This window comes from Crocodylus porosus, unplaced genomic scaffold (assembly GCF_001723895.1).
Source record: "Crocodylus porosus isolate Cpor-Errol unplaced genomic scaffold, CroPor_comp1, whole genome shotgun sequence".
Classification (NCBI taxonomy): Eukaryota; Metazoa; Chordata; order Crocodylia; family Crocodylidae; genus Crocodylus; species Crocodylus porosus.
Window position 1 is genome coordinate 28,641,720 of NW_017728909.1, and position 19,047 is coordinate 28,660,766.

Here is a 19,047-nt window from a genome sequence, read left to right on the forward strand (position 1 = left end):
GATAAAGACACGGAAGTCCAGTTCTAAGTTGATAAACATGACATGCATAGCTTTTTTCCAGGCAACAAAAGCCATCTATGGCCCAACTTCCCATGGTCCTACTTTCCTGTGATCACAGGATGACTTGACAGACCTCAAAGAGAATTAATCTATCCAAGCTAGATGGAAAGAACATTTTGAGGCACTCCTAAACTGTGAGTCAAACGTGGAGGATACCATGATCAAGTCCATCCTTCCAATATCCTGGAAAAGAAGCCCTCACCAACTCTCCTATCCTAGAAGTCTGACATACCATCAAAGAAACCAAAAACAACAAGGATACCGGACCAGATGGCATACCTGCTGAAATCTCCAATGCTGCTGGCAAGGAACTGTTACTGAGACTCCACAAATCTGGAACAACAAAGAGGGACCTGAGGAACGACAGCACCATGACCATCGTCAAGAAAGGAGATAAGTTTGTGCAGGAACTACCAAGTTAACACCCTCCTTTCTTCAGCAGGGAAAATTATTGCCCACATCCTTCAAAACAATCTTCTGCCTCTTGTTGAAGAAGTCCTGACAGAACTTCAGGTTCAGCTTCAACTGTTTAGGTCTACAGAGTTCAGTTTTGAAAACGCTTCTTTTTTCTAAAATGTAATTTAGGAAGCCAAAGTACAAGACTGATAGCCCAGAAAGCAAAGAGATTTAACTACAACACCCTTTTTCCTTACATCGCAGATGTGTGCACACAGTACTGAAAAATGAATAGTTTATTTTCCTATCCTAACATAAACACACACTTCACTATGTTAATATGCTTGAACCTAACACTGACAGTAAAATGAAATACTCTTTTATACAAATCATTATGAAAATGTGAAGGCTGTGATTATGAAGTGGGAGAGGCCAAGAACAAAGCCATATTAAAAAAAAAAAAGGATTAAGCATTTTTATGAAGAATTTGAGCATCTACTGTTATGTTAGATGTGATTTTTTATATCTGGGATATAAACTCATGCTTCAGGGAATAGGTTTATATACCTTCCTCTGGACTTGGAATAGTTTACTGTGGCTAACCTGTTGTATTTTGCTAGCCTGTTGTATTTTAGTAATTTCTATGCTTTACATACCTGATCTGCAGATTCTAATTATTGCTGATGATACTTTTTAGTACTAACATGAGCTCCTGTTACAAGGATTGCAGCTCCTGTTTTGTCCACTGTCAATCCAATCCAAATTTGCTATTTATTACTCTTTAGCATTATTTCTAATCCTGTTAAAATCTCCTGTCATTTCATTCTAAGGTCATGATAAAACAAGTTCTTCAAATTAAATGTGTAAGCCTTTCCTCTGTTTACAGACACACACCCTTCTTGTGTTCTTCCTGTGCTTTAGAATATATTTAAATGCGGCACGCATGCCAAATACAGATAATAAACAGCTGCTATGCTCTAGGAAAGCATTGTGTGGCAGTAACAGATATAAATTCCTGTATGCCACAAGAGATGGCCCATGGAGTTCTTTTCCTTTTTGTACTCTGGGAAATCATACTTACCTTGCACTTATCTGTTTGATAATTTGATAAATGTAATTCCTCCAGCTGGCTTCCTTCCCAGTTACTAGCATCATCAACACCAGTTGTTAATTAATTTCACATGTTGGGCTTTTCCTTTTATGGCAATCAGCTGTGACTTCACATCACCTCATTGCAAGGTATATCATCATCAGCCTCTGTGCACACCTTCGGTTTATGCGTTGCCCTGGAGCAGGATGGGACCTCTTCCAAAGTTCCATTCCAGAAATTACTGAGGCTTCTGTGTTTAAACAGGGCCCAGCAAACTGTCAGTGCTCAGTAAAAAGCAACAGGAATGCTGTGAGGTCCTGTCCAAACATGAAAGCCCTTCACAACCTGATCCTGGAAGGTGCAGAAGGCCTTCCACTCCCATTAGTTGCTGGAGGATTGGAGGGCACCCAGCAAGGTGCAGGACCAGCTCCCAGACCTGCTGGTGAGGTTTTCTCCCTTTGGAGTCCTGATGTGTGGTTTGTGAATTTCCTAGAAATTTGGGGGAAGGGGGACAGAATACAGAAATAAGTCTCCAAATTGCGGCGCAATGGCAGAAGTTGAGAACGTAAGTGCTGCATTGGGTCAGACCAATGGTTCATGTAGCTTAGCATCCCGTTTCTGACAGGGGGCCGAGGCGGACGTTCGCCACTAAGAGGCCTGGTTCTGACAACTGCACAAGGGGGAGCTACAGCTGAAGTGCACCTCTCTAGAGCCGGGTGCTTAACCTCTGGCCCAGAGGCCAAACGCGGCCAGTGGAGCCATCGCATCCTCGGGACCGCTGGCGAGGTAGGGAGTGGTGGCCATGGAGAGGGCCACATGCCCCTGCCAAACAGGGTTGCCTACTCTGTTTGAATTTATTCCAGGAGGTTTCTGGAATGCCAGCGTGCTCGCAAGGCACGGCGTGAACACGCCCGCGTGCTTACGCGCATCAGTTACGGATCCCGGGGTGTAGACTACGCCAGGAAGGCCGGTGCCCGTGACTATTACGTGTTAAGGCCCGTGGAGAACGCGGGCCCCTTCAGAACGGCCAGTGTTAACGGTCTCTCCGCGAGCAAGGCCCGTCCCTTCCCGCCCTGGAGCTTTACACCCCGCTCCTGGCCACCCCAGGGCACGCCTCGAGGGCTGCCAGCCGGCCTGCCGGGTTCCCCAAGCCCTGCGTGGCACCCGGGGGCAGCGCTGGGGCCGGCTCGGGTGGATGGGGACCACGGGCCAGCCCCAGCACCGACCCCTCCTCATCGGCGACGCGTGCTCGGGTACAAACACCCTTCAGCTAGCAGATCGCTGTGTGCGCCGCAGCCCCGAGCCCTGCCCGCACCCTGGGGTAACCTCCACCCTTCTCGGTCCCCGGTCCCGCTCCTCCCCGCGGGGCTGCCTCAAGCCGCCGCGGACCAATGGGACGGGCGCGCGGGCGGGGCGCCGGGAGCGGCCCCGCCGCCTCCTCCCCGCCGCCTGACAACTTGAAGCGGGCGCGGAGCGGGACGCAGCGGCGGCACATGGCCGTGGCCGGGGCGACGAGCGCGGGGCTCGCCGCAGGTTTCCCGCCGCTGCTCGCCATGTCCGATGCGCCGGGCAACTGCTCGGACAACAGCACGGGCGGCAGCCCCGAGAGCGGGAAGCCGCCCACCATCCCCACCGTCATGTTCATCTTCGGCGTGGTGGGCAACCTCATCGCCATCGTGGTGCTGCGCAAGTCCCGCAAGGAGCAGAAGGAGACCACCTTCTACACGCTGGTGTGCGGGCTGGCCATCACCGACCTCCTGGGCACCTGCCTCGTCAGCCCTGTCACCATCGCCACCTACCTGCAGAACCAGTGGCCCGGGGGGGCGGCCCTGTGCGAGTACAGCTCCTTCATCCTCCTCTTCTTCGGCCTGTCGGGCCTCAGCATCATCTGCGCCATGTCCATTGAGAGGTACCTGGCCATCAACCATGCCTATTTCTACAACCACTATGTGGATAAGAAGCTGGCAGGGCTCACGCTCTTCGCCATCTATGTTTCCAATGTGCTGTTCTGCGCCCTGCCCAGCATGGGGCTGGGCAAATCCACCCTGCAGTACCCCTGCACTTGGTGTTTCATAGACTGGCGGACCAAGGTGGCCACCCATGCCGCCTTCTCCTACATGTACGCTGGCTTTAGCTCTTTTCTCATCATGGTCACTGTGGTCTGCAACATCCTGGTGTGTGTGGCCCTGATTCGCATGCACCGCCAGTTCATGCGCCGCACCTCCCTGGGGACGGACAACACAGCCAGCCGTTTGTCGGACTTTCGCAGGCACAGGAGTTTTCGTCGCATGGCTGGAGCAGAGATCCAGATGGTCATTTTACTCATTGCAACCTCTCTCGTAGTGCTCATCTGCTCCATTCCTTTGGTGGTGAGTAACCCTGTAAAAACCTTTTCCTCCTTCCATCATTCACTCCACCGCCCCCTCAGAGGCAAAAAGCAAAACCTATCCACCTCGGTGGCTATAGGACAACGCTCCTCCTTTGTGGGTTTTCAGAAGCTATAAAGTAACTCAGAAACGTTCACAAATACACAGGGATCTAAAACTGCATTGATTTAAAACTAATTTAAAAGGGGGGAGGGGGACTTATACTGGCCTCTGGGCACTTAGAAATTTTGCTGTGAAAGACAGAATGACCAGAAAACCTGGTATCTTCTGTACTTCAGTGAAATGTTCCCAGCAAAATCCTGGTACCTTGAGATCTGGTTTTAAAATTAACTTGTGTAGGCCTGAACTTCAAGATTAATTACTACATTTATACACTATTTGTAAGTGTCACACAGGGGGACAGAGTTTCCTACTACGTAAGAGAGAAAGCGATTTTTTTATTTATACTGCAAGGAGCGCATGCTGGGTGCTTCATGTCAAAGTACAAAAACAGACTTCGTGTCCTGAAGAGTTTACCATCTTAGGGATAAATTCTACTACCTTTGCTTTCCTGGAGCTGTACTTCAGCCTGTGAGGACCCCTGATTTCAGTAGCATACTACTCTTAAAGGTGGTAGATTCCAGCTCTGAGTGGTGTAGAGACTGCATACTGGTACTGGATAACCTTATCATAAATCACTTGATGACTTCCTAATCCAGATCACTTGGGGCTCAATCTAGCTGCTATTACGATTATTGCCTCTGATTAAATAGGAGGAAACCCCAACTTTTCAATTAGCAAACTACACTTTTTTTTTCTCTCTTCCACCTTAACTCCAGCGGAAGACAAAAATACCAGGTCTGGGCTCAGTCAGTGCTTGCCACCCGCAGCATAATAAAACTTGGCAAACTACATCTTTTGGCTCATATTCATTAAACAAACAACTGGCTATGCTTACTTGCCACCCTCCCTAACCAGGATCCTGGGAGCTAAGAGTTAGTAGGTAGAAAGGGAGTGCATTTAGCACGCAGATAATTGTAATGCTGTTTATTACAGGAGGGATCTGTCCTGGAGTTGACCTGTATCAAGATGCATTACAACAGGGGAATTCATGAGGGTGAAATATAATTGCAAACTAAGAGTAAGAACTAGTCGGGTAAATGACACAGAGTATAATAAATAGTGTAATTGCAGGGGTCAAGCCAGTTTTGCTACATTACTAACATAAATAAAACTTGCTGAAGTACAACTGTTGGAATCCCTGCAATTTTGACTGTCCCTGGAGCCACTTGCTTTTGGCTTCATCTTTCATGGTACACATAGGCATAACATGATCAGTACTAGAAACTTCCTGCACTGGTTTTATGGCACTTAAGTGGCTTAGTATGATATTTTAACAACAACTCTCCAAAAGATTAAGACTATGTTACGGGAAGGGATAACGGTAAGAAAAATGTGTTCTGTAAGCAAAAGCCTAACTTAGTGGATGATTGCTATTCAAAGATGCAGGCAGGTTTTTCAGAAATATTACCTGTGTTGCATGCAGGGACTAGAAAGATAGTGAACTAGGAAGCCTGAAGTTGAGTACATCTGAACAACTTCTACTTCAGGAGCCAGAGAACCTTCACAGAAAAAAGAAATAACCAAAATAAAACAGAATGTCCAACTAGACAGGCAACTGGGTTATTAGCAATTGATACAAGTTTTTTTGGATGGGACAAAAGGCTCATTTATTCAAAATAGCAAGGTGGGAAGCCTACTATATAGAGTGCTAGTCATTGCAAAAGTTGAGGAGGCAAAATATCAAGGGTCTTAGGAAGTGTTGCAGCAAAGGTCTGTTTTGTTTTTGTTTTAGGTGGCAGGGGAGGAGTTATTTTTGTTTGTTTGCTTGAACTTGCATAAGCTGTATCAAGGCAGGAGTGTAGACAAGGCATGTTAGTATCACACACTGCCCTGCCTGGTCACACCTCTTATCTCAGGATAAGGCTGCCCTGCTTCGTCTTCACTGCTGTGCTTCTGCCTGAGTGTTACTTAACCTCAGGTAACAACTACACACCCTTTTTGGCAAGGAGGACCAGGCTATTAGCCTGGTCTAAACACAGTATTTGTACCAATGTAAACTGCATGATATTATTTATTTACTGATATATTAGTACAAATGCTAGAGTATACACAGTTCTAATGGTAGAAAGGTAGTTTCTTCCAGTACACTAGCCCTGAGAGCTCTGAAAAGAAATACAGTGTTAAAAAATGAGGGGGAGAAGTATATATGCCGTCTATCCTTAAAAACAGCCAGTGGACATACAAGCTGGAAGTTCATTAACCTGCCTATGCACTTCATGAACCAAAAGATATCCTGGTGATTAAATGAGGAAGTCCATACTACAAAAGGAAATTTCTGTAATAAATAGTATTTAGTCTGTCCTGATAAGGGTGACACCAAAAATAAGAAAGAAGTGATAGTGACATTTGCACAAAGAACACACAGAGGCTGCTTTGCAGCCAGGAAGTTTTCTGATGACACTATTTCCTACTAGTGACATCAGCTGAATAAACTCTAATTTATTAAAAGTACAAGTAATGGAGCTTCTGAAAGAAGGCATCAGACCCCTTTAAACATTTTCATAATAAGTTTTTTCACAAACTAGACAGAGTTGAGCCAGGAAGGTGGTTTTTTTTAAATTTTAAAGACGTTAAATAACCATAGCAAAGTCTGATCGTCGTTTAAAAAAAAGATAATACAAGTTAATAATGGAGTGCTCCAGAACTCAGTACAGAGACAGATATTTATAATGATTCAGACAGCAATAGTGATAAATGGACATTTAAGATGACACTAAATAGCTCTAGATTGGACTCAAAGAAATTGAAGAGCACAAATGCAGGTAAAAGTTGAATAACAATATAGGATATGCATATTAGAAAAAATAATCTAAACCTATGTGCGCCAATCAATGTGCTCTGAACTTGTGGGATAGTTCAGCTATTACACAGAAACTTTGTGTTTCCTCAAGATACTGCCAGGCAACTTACTGTGCATTTCAACAACAGATTAATAAAGCGCTTTGTGTTTCGTTATACACTACTGGCGAAAGGAAGTCATTGTAGATAGTGTGTGAGAAAGTCTGATCAAGGAGGTTTAAAAAGAAAGGCTAGGAAGTAATATGTAACATTTCCCCAGATGCCATACCTTAAGAGAGACTGCAAGGACCCTGAAAGTGTATTAGTGAAAATGTCTGGAGAAAAAGGCATGTTAGAGATTGCAAGAGCATTGTGATAATTATACTCCCCTCCCCACCCCGCCCCCGATATTTGAAAGTTTTCACCACATTTCACTGCTTCAGGTAATTAAATACCAATAACCTTTTAAAAATTTGGCAGCATCATTTTATGATGTCTAACAATTTTATCCTAGCATTCTAAATAAGGAAAAGAAACTCTTATGTGACATTTGATCATCTTCAGGGGTTTTACACTTATTCTAAATTTGCTGGGACAGTTTTAAATAGTCTGGGGCTTTTTCTCTCTGAGGAACTGGAGACTATTTGCTATCAGAGGCAAGATGGCAGGCAAGATTTTTGAACAGTAAAGTGATTTGCGCTGGCAAACAGTCCCTGGGGGAAAGGGAGGTGAAAGGCTATTTGGCTTATCCAGCTGAAGAATTTATTTCCTGCTTACAGTGGAATAGTTGCCTGTATGTAGCATATGGATATGTAATAGGAGGACAATTTTATGGGGACAGGTGAAAACTATGTAAAAGGTTACTCCTTTGTTTATTCTGTGTGATAACTATTATAAAGATACTCAATATTTCAGATGGGTAGAAATTGCCTTTTATATTTACATTTAGTCAGAAGGAAAAAACATCCAACAGAAGCTGTGATGAGCATGCATTTGTTTGCTCTTACAACCTTACAGTCCCACCTTTCTACCTTAGTTACAAGTACAAACCCATTCTGCTGTCAAGTTTGATTAGTTCCAGTTTGCTTCTTGCTTTAATGAGAACTTTAGAGTGGAAAACTTAAAGCCTCAAAACTTTCAGCCATTTGCCATTGACTGGTTATTCACTTAGAGGCAAGATAGGTTTTCATTCATCACTCCGTTAATCATAATGAGTACTTCCCTGTTGCCCTATAAATGATGCTGTAAACAAATGTTATTTCAGCTGCATAAGAACTGACTGAACTGGTGACCCCATGCAGATTTCTTTTTAATCAGACTTGTGATTAATAAATGATGCATGAAGTAGGTTTCGCCACATAAATTACTTTTGATACTGAATTATTTTGTGAGAGAAGATAAAATGTAGCCTTCCTGGTTATGTGTTAACAGCAGTGCCCAGTCTAAAGCTTTCATTAAATAGGCTGAAACATACCTACTATACATCTCTCAATGGCATATACAACATCCATGCTTAAAATCAAGTCACAGGTTTTAATCAGTCATGTAATACATGCTCACATTACAGTAAACTCTCTCAGGCCAACAAAGGCACATGCTTGTGAAGTGCACGTATTGCAGGCACTGATAGTCAATGATAAAACTTTACCTTTGAACCAATGTCATTGTTAAGCCTTCAATACAAAAATACAGGGATATTTTAAAAAAAAAGTCAACCTTTAAAAAATTGGAGATGGATGGATTTCTTCTGCCTGGGTTGGCAAATACATTCTAAAAGTTTCTCCGTGATCACAGAAAGCAAGTTGAATTTATCAGTACTACTATTCTTGTCCATCTGAAAGAGTCATGGTCATGTTTAAACTTAATACAAATGCCTGTTGGGTGGGTTAAGTGGGAAATAAAGCTTTGCTTCTGCCTACAATAAATTAGCGTGTAGATTCCTAGCTGTCAAGTGCAGATATCTGTCCCTTAAAAAGGATTAAATGGTATGTGTCCAGAAATATATTTAAACATTTATAGACTATTTGGAATGCATTTCCAGTGGAAGATAATTCTTTAGCATATAGAAAATCTCCTGGGAGGAGGAAAACTTTAAACACTAAAAACTAAGGCCCAGATTAAATTAATTCTAGTGATTTGACATTTGTTTGTGAGATTTCAACTTTTATTTTAAAACACTGGCTTGTCTTTCAACCTGTTGTTCTTTGGAGCCTGGACTGCCATTTCTCAGACACTCCTTCTTTGTCAGAGCACTAAGGTTCATTTGCAGAGGTGCGTGAGTTACACATAACAGTTCTTTGCTGCCTGCATGGTTTGCTTCTGGCATTGTTTAAGGACTTTTAAATTGGCTAGATCTTTTTTCCTGGTATCTTGGCCTATAAAAGCAAAACCTATAGTGGCTAACAGATCTCCAGGTTGCCTCCAGTTATAAACAGGGAGAACAGGCTGTACATGTGTGACAACTCTGCCATCTAGTGGTAAAAGTTTTCTCCACCAAAATTACAGAGGTGTAGGCTGTCCATCCAGGAAGTGCACACATCAACTTCCTTAGCCTGACAAAGGATTTTTGAACCCAAAAGCTTGCCTAAAAATTGTTCTCCAGCTATTTAGTTGGTCTAATAAAAGATATCAGATTCACCCAAAGAACCTTGTCTCCACCAAAATTGACAGTCAAGTTATATAGTGGGATTACTCCTAATGGTGTGATACAAGTTCAGTGCAGTACTACTATAGAGGAAATTAATTTTAATACTTTAAAATGTATAAAATGTCTGATTGGAAGTGCCAGGTTTGAAGAAAGTTCCAGTCGGTAACATAAGGGGACCCTTCAAATGACAAAAACGTTATTTTAGGTCCTAATGTCAGAAAAGTGAAATGCCTTGCTGATCGGAGCAAGCCATAGGACTAGTGTGGTTAAGGCATGGCAGTTTCTGTCACTAAGGTCATGCAAAGGAATGATACAAGTGGCATCATGGCCAGCTACCTTTACCTCTGCCTGAGCAACCAGCTATAACTGCACTGAGGGCAGCCACAGGTTGAGACTACTTTTTTGGACCTCCAAAAGTTGTCTTCAGGTTATTCAAATTTCACTGTAAGCAAACATACAGTTTGTCTTAATGGAGTAATTGTAAAAAAACTTACTACAGTTTGAACCCTACATGCTTTTAGTGCTGTAGTGAAACATTTTCCACTACTTCTGTAGTAAATGTAGAAACCACTGTAAGTTGTCATGTTAGCAAACAGATCTGAAGTGCCATTTATAAAAATATTCTTTCAAGTTTTAGTCAGTTTGATGATACTGATACCCCTAAGCTACTAATTATCCAGTCTTAAGCATGTGAAAGGACATGCTCTCCAACACAGATTACATGAAAAACTATTCTACTGGAAGATTCATTACTGCTCAGAGGGAGCATGGACGAATGACCTGTGCAGAATAACTAGCACAGCAAGGAAACCGTTACATACTCCCCAACGGTCACTGATAAAAACATTGAACGTAGATACCTGCCTCATTTAAAAGAATGCTCTGTTTAAAGTTACCTGGCAGTAGATTAAAGCCCTGAATGTTTATGCAGGAAGAATAGATTGAGATTCCCCATTACCATACTGCAGAAATCTCTTTTTTTTTTGGAAAAAGTATTGTGACATTTTTCACCAAACTTGGACTGGTTCAAACTCTCTCTCTCTCTCTCTCTCTCTCTCTCAGTAAAAATGCCTTAAGAGGTTTGCTCATTCAGCTTCAGTTAGATTAAACCTTAGTCTGCCCACTTTTCTGAAGCCATTTACTACTTGAGCAAAACCTCATTAGACAAAAGACTTTAGGAGCCAAGGCAAAGAAGAGATTTTAACAATTCTTGGTACTAGATATTTAGCATATTGTATAAAGAAGAGGTTAATGATTCATCTAAATTTACCTCGCAGAAGCAGGTAGTATTTTCCATGAGGAAGGCTGTCCAGTGACTTTCTTAAACCTGGGATACATTTTATGCCATTTCAAATTTTGATCCTAATTTAAAGATACTGTTTAGGACTGTGTAATGTAAGAGACCCTTTATCAGATGCTGTGCTTATTAAAGTCCATGGAGAGACATCAGTGGTCATTGGACTTGACAGTAATGTTTATAGAATTTGACTTTAAGTAGATGGAGCTGTAGTAGTGTTTTTTTCTGGTTGTAAAGGACAGGACCTTGAACAATTAAATACCTTGGATAAATGAGATCCCAACCAGGTTAGTAAATGCTCAATAAACTTATAATTAATTTAGAAATACTATTTAAACAAACATCAATAATAGTTTTTATGGCCTATAAACGGAACCTAGGGCAGACACAGTTGGGAAGAAGATCCAGGCAGCCTAGTCCAATGCCGGCATCAGGCTAATCAATATAAAAAGATCTGGTAGCTAAGAGGCAGCTGTTCTTTTTCTTTTAAACAAGCTTCAACAAGTACAATGATGAGAATATTAAAACGTTACCTTGAAACTCCAACAATAAAAGGTGCCAACACATTTATTTCTAAAGTAAGGCACAGACAGCTCTGGGCTTGTTTCTAGAGACCAGTTTGCTTGTTAGTTTGTCATCTTGCTGTAGTTTTTTTTAAACATACAATTATTACAGGTTTGCTGGAGGAAAACTGCAAAGGTTGGACAGGTCTCCTCAATTGATTCAGGCTCCTTCCACATCCCTGGCAGGCAATGAAAGACTTGGGTGAAATGTTGAAATCTAACTCCTACAAATTAGAGAGAAAGAAAAGCCACCACCCAGGACTGGAAGTTTAAAAACCTGTAGGAATCAACCATAAAGGCTCATGAATATCAGACTATTTTAGGAGTCCAGGTAAAACCATGAGGGAAATGGAGAAAGGTTCTCTCTTCCTCCATGCAAGAAGATAAAGTGATTTACAGAGTTTGTTCCTTGTTTTGTCTTTTTTTCCCCCCCCTTTTCAAAAATATACTTGTTGCTGATAATGAGAAGCTGGGCTTTGCCAGCTCTTGCTGTAACATGTAGCTACGAAGCTCTGCTTGGAAATGTCAGCTCTGACTTCCCTTATTTTTTCCCCCCTCCTGTTTGGTAGGTACGCGTCTTTGTGAACCAGCTGTACCAGCCTCCGCTGGTGAAAGATGTCGGGCAAAATCCTGACCTGCAGGCCATCCGTATTGCTGCAGTGAACCCCATCCTGGATCCTTGGGTCTACATCCTCCTGCGCAAGACGGTGCTCAGCAAAGCCATAGAGAAGATCAAATGCCTATTTTGTCGTATTGGAGGGGCTCGGAGGCAGCACTCTGGGAGCAATTTCAACTGCGTAGATGGCCGCAGAGCTTCCTCTGCCATGTCCAGCCACTCACCGTCCTTCATCTCCCGAGAGCTGAGAGAGATCAGTAGCACCTCACAGACGCTACTCTATCCTCCAGAGCTCAATGAAAGCAGTGTTGCAGGACGTGTGCTACTGCCAGGAGCAAACACTAGTCTGGCTCAGTGTGACACTACATCAGTGAGGACATTGCGTAGCTCAGAGACCTCAGATTCTTCTCAGGGGCAGGACTCCGAGAGTGTCTTTTTAGTCAAGTCTGGTGCAGGGCCCAGTGCTGCATCCAAGGGCAGCTCTCTCCAGGTCACGTTCCCCACTGAAACGTTGAACTTATCAGAGAAGTGTATATAGTAATGAATGGAAATGGAGAAAGATCCTTCCAGGTACTTTGGAAAAAACTGGTGCAATTCATAGCCATGCTACCTACCGAAGGCGTGAGGGGTTCAGCTATGCTCTGAAGGGCTATTTTTCTCTTGCCATCTGTTGGGTACAATTCTTCCAGACTACTGAGGATTACACATAGGAACAGTTGTTGCAATCAGACTGTGGTATTATAAAACATAATGGGTTTGGAAATATAAATTGCCTTGTCTTGCCTTGCTCTGACACAGGATTGCTGCTGGGACTCTAGAGCTAGAAAGAACCATTGCTGTTTTAATCCAAATCTGGTGGAAATGTATTTTTTCCTCCACTCAACTCTTTATGGGTTTACAGTTCTGGTAGTAGAACTAAAGGTGGGGCAATTACTGGGAAGAGCAACTATGACAACTGCCTTGCTGAGGATTTTAAAGTGTCTCACTAAAGTGTGAAAATGTGAATTTTTATTGCTGTATATATCATGATTGAGAATATTTAAAAGTCTATTCTTCTCTGTGAGAAGGTTTATTATTAATACAAGGTATATATAAAGTTGCTAGACTTCTTTTCCTCCCAATATTTCCTGCTAATGAAAAGGCTTTGCATTAGGTTTGTTTTACGGAAAAATTAACAGGCTGTTGGAGAACAACTTCTCCAGATGGGAATAAATAAAAACTTTGAGTTAAAAATGGGAACATTTGTGCTATTAGGGGAGAAAAGAGAACACACTTTTTAGTTTAAAACATTCTTTTCCTATGTATGTACATACTAAAAAGCCAGATTTTATTTATGTGCTGTGAAAGTTTATCTGTAGAACACAGTTGTTCCAATCTAAGTGCTAAGGCCCAATTCCTGTGCACTTTTACACATGTACTTAATATTACTCACTTGAGTAGTCCAGTAAAAGTCAATGGGACTTCTCATAGGAGTAAAAAATAAGCACTTGCATTTGTGTTTTTTGGGATCAGGGCCTATGACTTTCAAATCCTGGTTAATTTTCTTAATAATCATTTTAGTTAAAACATCACTGATATACTACAGGTATTGTCACATAACATTTTATCATTTTACTTCAAATGAGTAAATAGAAGCTTACAACTATAATCTGATCTTCTGTCAGACACACAAAATAAATGAAAGAGAATCTTCCTTACAAAAAATAAAGGTCATACATACCCATGCCCTATAGTAGGGGTGGGCAAAAAGCGGCCCCTGGGGCAGATGCGGCCTGCCAGGCCATTCTATCCGACCCACGGGGCCCCTAAAAAATTTAGAAAATTAATATTTATTTTCCCCCAGCTGCCTGTCATGCAGCCCTTGATTGCTTGCTTAAAATCAGTAAGCGACCCTCCACCCGAAATAATTGCCCACCCCTAACCCTATAGTTACACGCCCCCTGAGCATTATTTACCCCTAAAATCTAAGGGACAAACACATCACTAAAATTAACCATTAACCAGAGCTGAAAAGAAATTTATGTGCATTAATTTTTTAAAAGTTAGGTCTTGTTCCAGAAGCTTTGTTGTATCAAACATTAATTCTGTACAGGTATTTGGAGGATATTTTTGTCAAAGACATAATAAGCATGTTATGTTGCTTAAAGTGCTTTCATGTGAAATGCTTTATTGTAATTAAAATCCTGAGCCTAAGATTGGTGATGTGTTTAAGAAGCAGTTGTACTGACCAAAAATTGTTGGGAGATTGCAATTAAATGGAGACATTCCACTTCCTTTCAGAAGTCTATGAAAGTCTTTAAATGTGTGTGTAATTTTACACCGAACAACTCAGTGTCAGGCCCTTGCTTTAATAAGCCACAGAACATATTTCATTCCTTAAGTTTCCAAAGCTTTCCAGATGGTTTAGCTATGCATCTTCTGCCATCACCTCCCTGTAGAGTTTCATTGCAATGCTGGGGAGGCTGAAGCAGAACGGAGTGAATTTTTCAGCGTAAGACCCACACACTTGAGTATTCACTCAGACCTAGCACAATATGCTTTGGCTGTGCTTGCTTTCTGCTAATACTGGGACAACAGAGTTGATTTGCATGAAGAGATGCTGGAATTGAGAACTATGTCCATGCATACACATCTGTCAAAGTAATAGGTTGAGCCTGCCAGAAGCAGGCTAATAGTACATAATATTACTTCACATAAGAGGACCAGAGGACACTGTTACCAAAAGTCCTATCTAATGAAAATCCGACTGAACTCTATACATCTAAGGCCTCCACAAACACCGTTACTTTACTGTGACAATGACAGAATACTGTATTTATTCAAATAGAAGATGAACCTGATTATAAGACAACCCCTCCAATAATTAGATTCTATATGGAAAATGTATGCATTGGTTATAATTTTCCAGGTATTGAATCTAATTTTTAGAAGTTTGCCTTGAATTTGTTGCCCTCCCACTGCCACAGCAGGAAAAATACATCTGTGGGGGGGTCAGGTAGGCCCTTTGATCTCTGCTTCCCCCCAGCTTTTTCCTGCAGCAGCTTCCCCGTCTCCTTACTGTCACAGACCCTGCTCTCCCTAAGCACATGAAAGTGCGAAGCAAATGTGAAAAAAATAACTTTGAAATTAAACGTGGATGTAATAATTTACATATAGCACCCATAGACTTAGCTCATCCAGGATGGATGCATTTTATGTTTTTTCAAAATGCTGCAAGTTCTACCACAGGTACTCCATGAATGCACTTGGCACGTACTTATATCTAGTACAAACTATGCTTGATATTAGTCCAAAGCCACAGACTCATGATCTACCACATAGTTCAATGGGCTGGGCCCCCTTAGAGGCAACAGTGTTTCAAGTCATGTTGCTCCCCAGAACTCAGTGTGTAGGTGTACTGCAGATACCCCCCACAACAGTCACATGCTAATTAGTAGACCTGTGCAAAGCAGCTAGTATTCGCTTTAGGTTTGGCCGATTTGGAGGGCAGTGATTTGATTTGATGATCTGAATCAGTCCCAAATCGATTTGGCCAAATCTGATTCAGAGATTTGGCCGCTGCCGAATCAGCCAAATCTCTGAATCAAACAGGCTCCACCTCCCGCCTGCTCTCCCAGCCCTCCCAATGGCTGCCCTGCTCGGCCCCAACGTCCCAGCTTTTAAAAAAGCCTTACGCTCACTAGCTGCATCCCACTACCCCCGTGTTGCATGGGGGGCTCTGCTACAAGACCCCAGAAGCCCTGACGGTCGCTGAAGCAGCCTGTAAGTGCAGGATTTAAAAAAATTTTTTTTTTAAAAGCCCCAAGATGCTGGGGCAGCCATTGATGGGGCTGGGAGAGCGGTCGGGGGGGTGCTCAGGAGGGCGGGAGGAGCAGGCAGGGAATGGGGCCTGGCAGAGGTCCCCTTCCCACTACTCCAGTCCCCCCCGCCCCAACCTCCTGCTTACTGGCACGGAGTCTGGGTCCAGCTCCGTGGCGGCAAAGGGGGACAACCCAAATCAATTCAGAGAGCTTTGAATCAATTCAGACCTTTTTATTGGTCTCCCGATTTGATTCAGAGATTTTGCTCCTTCGAATTGAATTAGCACCAAAGCTTCACACAGCCCTACTAATTAGCTCCCCCACTCATGAGTGGAACTGGGTGTTCTTATCACAGGTCATGGGATGCTCCAAAAATTTTAATGCAGATGAGGTGCAGGGCAACCTGGTCCAGCTTCACCTCATAGTGGGCAGAGCCACACTAATCATATGTGCCATGCTGTGAGAGGGAGTGACAAAGGGATTCTGGGTGAACTGTTTGGGGCCCCATTTCATGATGTTTGCCAGACACTTAAGGCTGCTGAAGAAACAGGAATCATTGGAAATGGGAAAGAAAGGCTGATCTCAGCTGTGGGAGTGAAGAGGAAGTAATAACATATGCAATGCGTATAAGAAGTATACACTTATACTTCCAGTGAAAGTATACTTCTTATAAACTACTTTCAAGAGTCGGTGGTGAGGGGGACTACACTTAATGTCTTATTCAGATGGGCTACACTAACCTACCCTAGGTTCCCATCAGCTGGTACTACAGGAAGACAGAAGAGGATGATGGGAAAGAAATGGCAGACCTCATCTGGTGGAGAGGGGTCTGGTATAGACTTTCAGGAGTAGACCCTCTGAGGAGGGCAGTGGGTGGTGGTATAGGTATAGAGATGGGTGCGTGGGCACATGGTTGCATGGTGCAAACTGTGTAACAGGTTTTTGGTGTGCTTTGAGCTGCCAAGTGAACCAGAAGGGCCACTTGGCAGAGTGTTGGAGGTGGAGAATATAGGGGTGTATATATATTCTCCACCTCCAACACTCTGCCAAGTGGCCCTTCTGGTTCACTTGACAGCTCAAAGCTTGAAAGTAGTGTATAAGTGTAATAAGTATAATATATATAGAAATAAATATTTTTGCAAGTTTGCCCATGGCTACACAATTATGGCAATGAGAAGTTGGTCTTGGGCTCTCCCTCTACCTTGTTCCTACAGCCTTTTGGTTGGTGAGACTAGGGGACATCTGAACTCTAAGGCCTATGGCTTGGGGCTTGCATGTAGGATGTCTGACATTGATTTGGGAGCATCTGAAGCCCCAAGCTGAATAGTCTGGGCAGGAGGATACTTGCTGGTGGTAGATCCACACGGACTTGAACAATTGAGCTCTGCTCAGTCAATAGAATTTGGAACTGACTTGGCCGATTTGACCTGAGACATGAAATTAAATGGAAAAAAAAAAATCAGCATGTTTGCCCAATGCGGGCCACATGCTTTACAGTCATGCTCAGTGTAGGCTGCATGTAAATCAGCTTCATAGTTGGTTTCCACTGCTCTGAGCACATGCTACTTTTGGCAGCACTTTAATAACAGACAATGTATTTAGTGAGATTTCCTTGTTTATTGTTTGATTACTTGTTTATTGTTTGATTATAAGACGAGGGGCTTCCCGCCCCCCCTCCATGCCAATGGGGAAAAAAACCTCACCTTGAATTTGAGAAATATGGTATTAGCGGCCAGTATACACTCAATGTGTCAATTAACATCTCCTCTTCGATAGGATAAGGAAACAGGGTTCATAGCTCTAACATATAGACAACTTAACCACCTATGCAGAAATCAGACCACATCCTTGGCAACTAGAACCAAGTCTCACAAGTTATACTTTAACTAAATGTAATCAGAAAACTGAATTTCAATTGTTCATTCAACGATTAATACTAATCCAGGGTCTTTTTTAAAAGGTACCTACCAAAAAAAAACTTAAAATATTTTACAATTTCCTCATCTTTGACTCTCTCAGGAATATAGTGCACAAATGCCTAGTGATTTGGCGACAAGAGTTTATATTAATTAGCAAATCACAATTAATAACCTAACTGGCCCAGTGAACTTTTTACAATCAATCCACAGAGTAAAAACTCTCAAAACAATTTTTGCCATGTAACTAGAATTACTGACCTTAATTTCACAATAAAATGTGCTAATAAAAATAATACGAGCAGTGACTTTTTCCAGGAATCTGTAGAGGCCCCACCACCAGACAGTGATCAGAAGTAGATTGGATAAAAGGCTGAAATTCATAGGATTGAAAACAACTTGAACTGCTTCAGGGTGACTAATTCAAAGGGATCTTCAAATCTGAGGTCTGACAAGCTGTGCATCATGTGGGTAAAGACCTGGATGAGGTAAGGTAGATATAACAGCAGCAGAAGGAAAGGAGAAGGCTGTTCCTTCTCTACTGTCTTCACACACACTCCCACTTTGCTTGTGTTTTTTTTCTTTTACCCCTACAATAACTCAATGGATATGGGCACTCATGAGCTCCACATAAGCCAAATAAGCATCTTAAAACTTTACCCGGAAGTTACCCAACAGATACAGACAGACAGCTCCCTGTGTCATGTGCTCCAAATGTGACACAGTTTAATAAATAACTTATCTACATTATGTGCTCCATGCATACTTCATTTTAAAATGTCATTTGAAAGCATCACTCCTCTCCCGATTTAATCTTTTTGACCACTTTTAAGGTATTTATCTTGGTGGCAAGTGCGGTTACCCTTAACTACTTCAAACTTCTCTCATTTTTACCTCTGAATGTACTGTAAAGCTTCTTAAAGGTTTTTAGCATGCAATCTACATGCAAATGAAAAATTTATTTCCTTTTTCTTTTAATGCTTGATCTTGCCATAAGTGTCCTTTAGCTTTATGGGTGCCATTGTTAGAGCTTTTTAACTGGACTTGAAGCAATCAAATATTTCATAGATATTAGGGCTGGAAGGGACCTCGGAAGATGGAGTCCAGCCCCCTGCCCAAAGGGCAAGAAGTCAGCTGGGGTCATAGGATCCCAGCAAGATAAGCATCCAATTTGCTCTTGAAGGTGTTCGAAGTAGGTGCTTGAACCACCTCCGCTGGCAGACTGTTCTAGACCTTGGGGGATTGGACAGTAAAGAAATTCTTCCTTATGTCCAGCCTGAAACGGTCTTGCAGGAGTTTGTGACCGTTCGACCTTGTCATCCCTTGGGGTGCTCTGGTGAACAAACGTTCCCCCAGATCCTGGTGGTCACCCCTGATAAACTTATAAGTGGCCAT

At 42.5% G+C, this 19,047-nt stretch overlaps 1 protein-coding gene across 1 annotated transcript; it reads left to right on the top strand.

The window, feature by feature from the left end:
* The first annotated feature begins 3,004 nt into the window (after window positions 1-3,004).
* PTGER4 (prostaglandin E receptor 4) lies at window positions 3,005-13,562 on the top strand. The gene is made up of 2 exons (XM_019531994.1): window positions 3,005-3,915; window positions 11,890-13,562. Exons 1-2 carry the CDS (start codon window positions 3,040-3,042, stop codon window positions 12,472-12,474), a joined length of 1,461 nt encoding a protein of 486 aa, XP_019387539.1. The 5' UTR covers window positions 3,005-3,039; the 3' UTR covers window positions 12,475-13,562.
* Window positions 13,563-19,047: the final 5,485 nt, after the last annotated feature.

What these genes read in the sequence shown, in the direction of transcription:
- PTGER4 (XM_019531994.1), top strand. Translation starts at nt 3,040, where the DNA reads ATGGCCGTGGCCGGGGCGACGAGCGCGGGGCTCGCCGCAGGTTTCCCG. An exon ending in TCTGCTCCATTCCTTTGGTG is followed by an intron (nt 3,916 to 11,889) that starts GTGAGTAACCCT and finishes CCTGTTTGGTAG; the next exon opens with GTACGCGTCTTTGTGAACCA.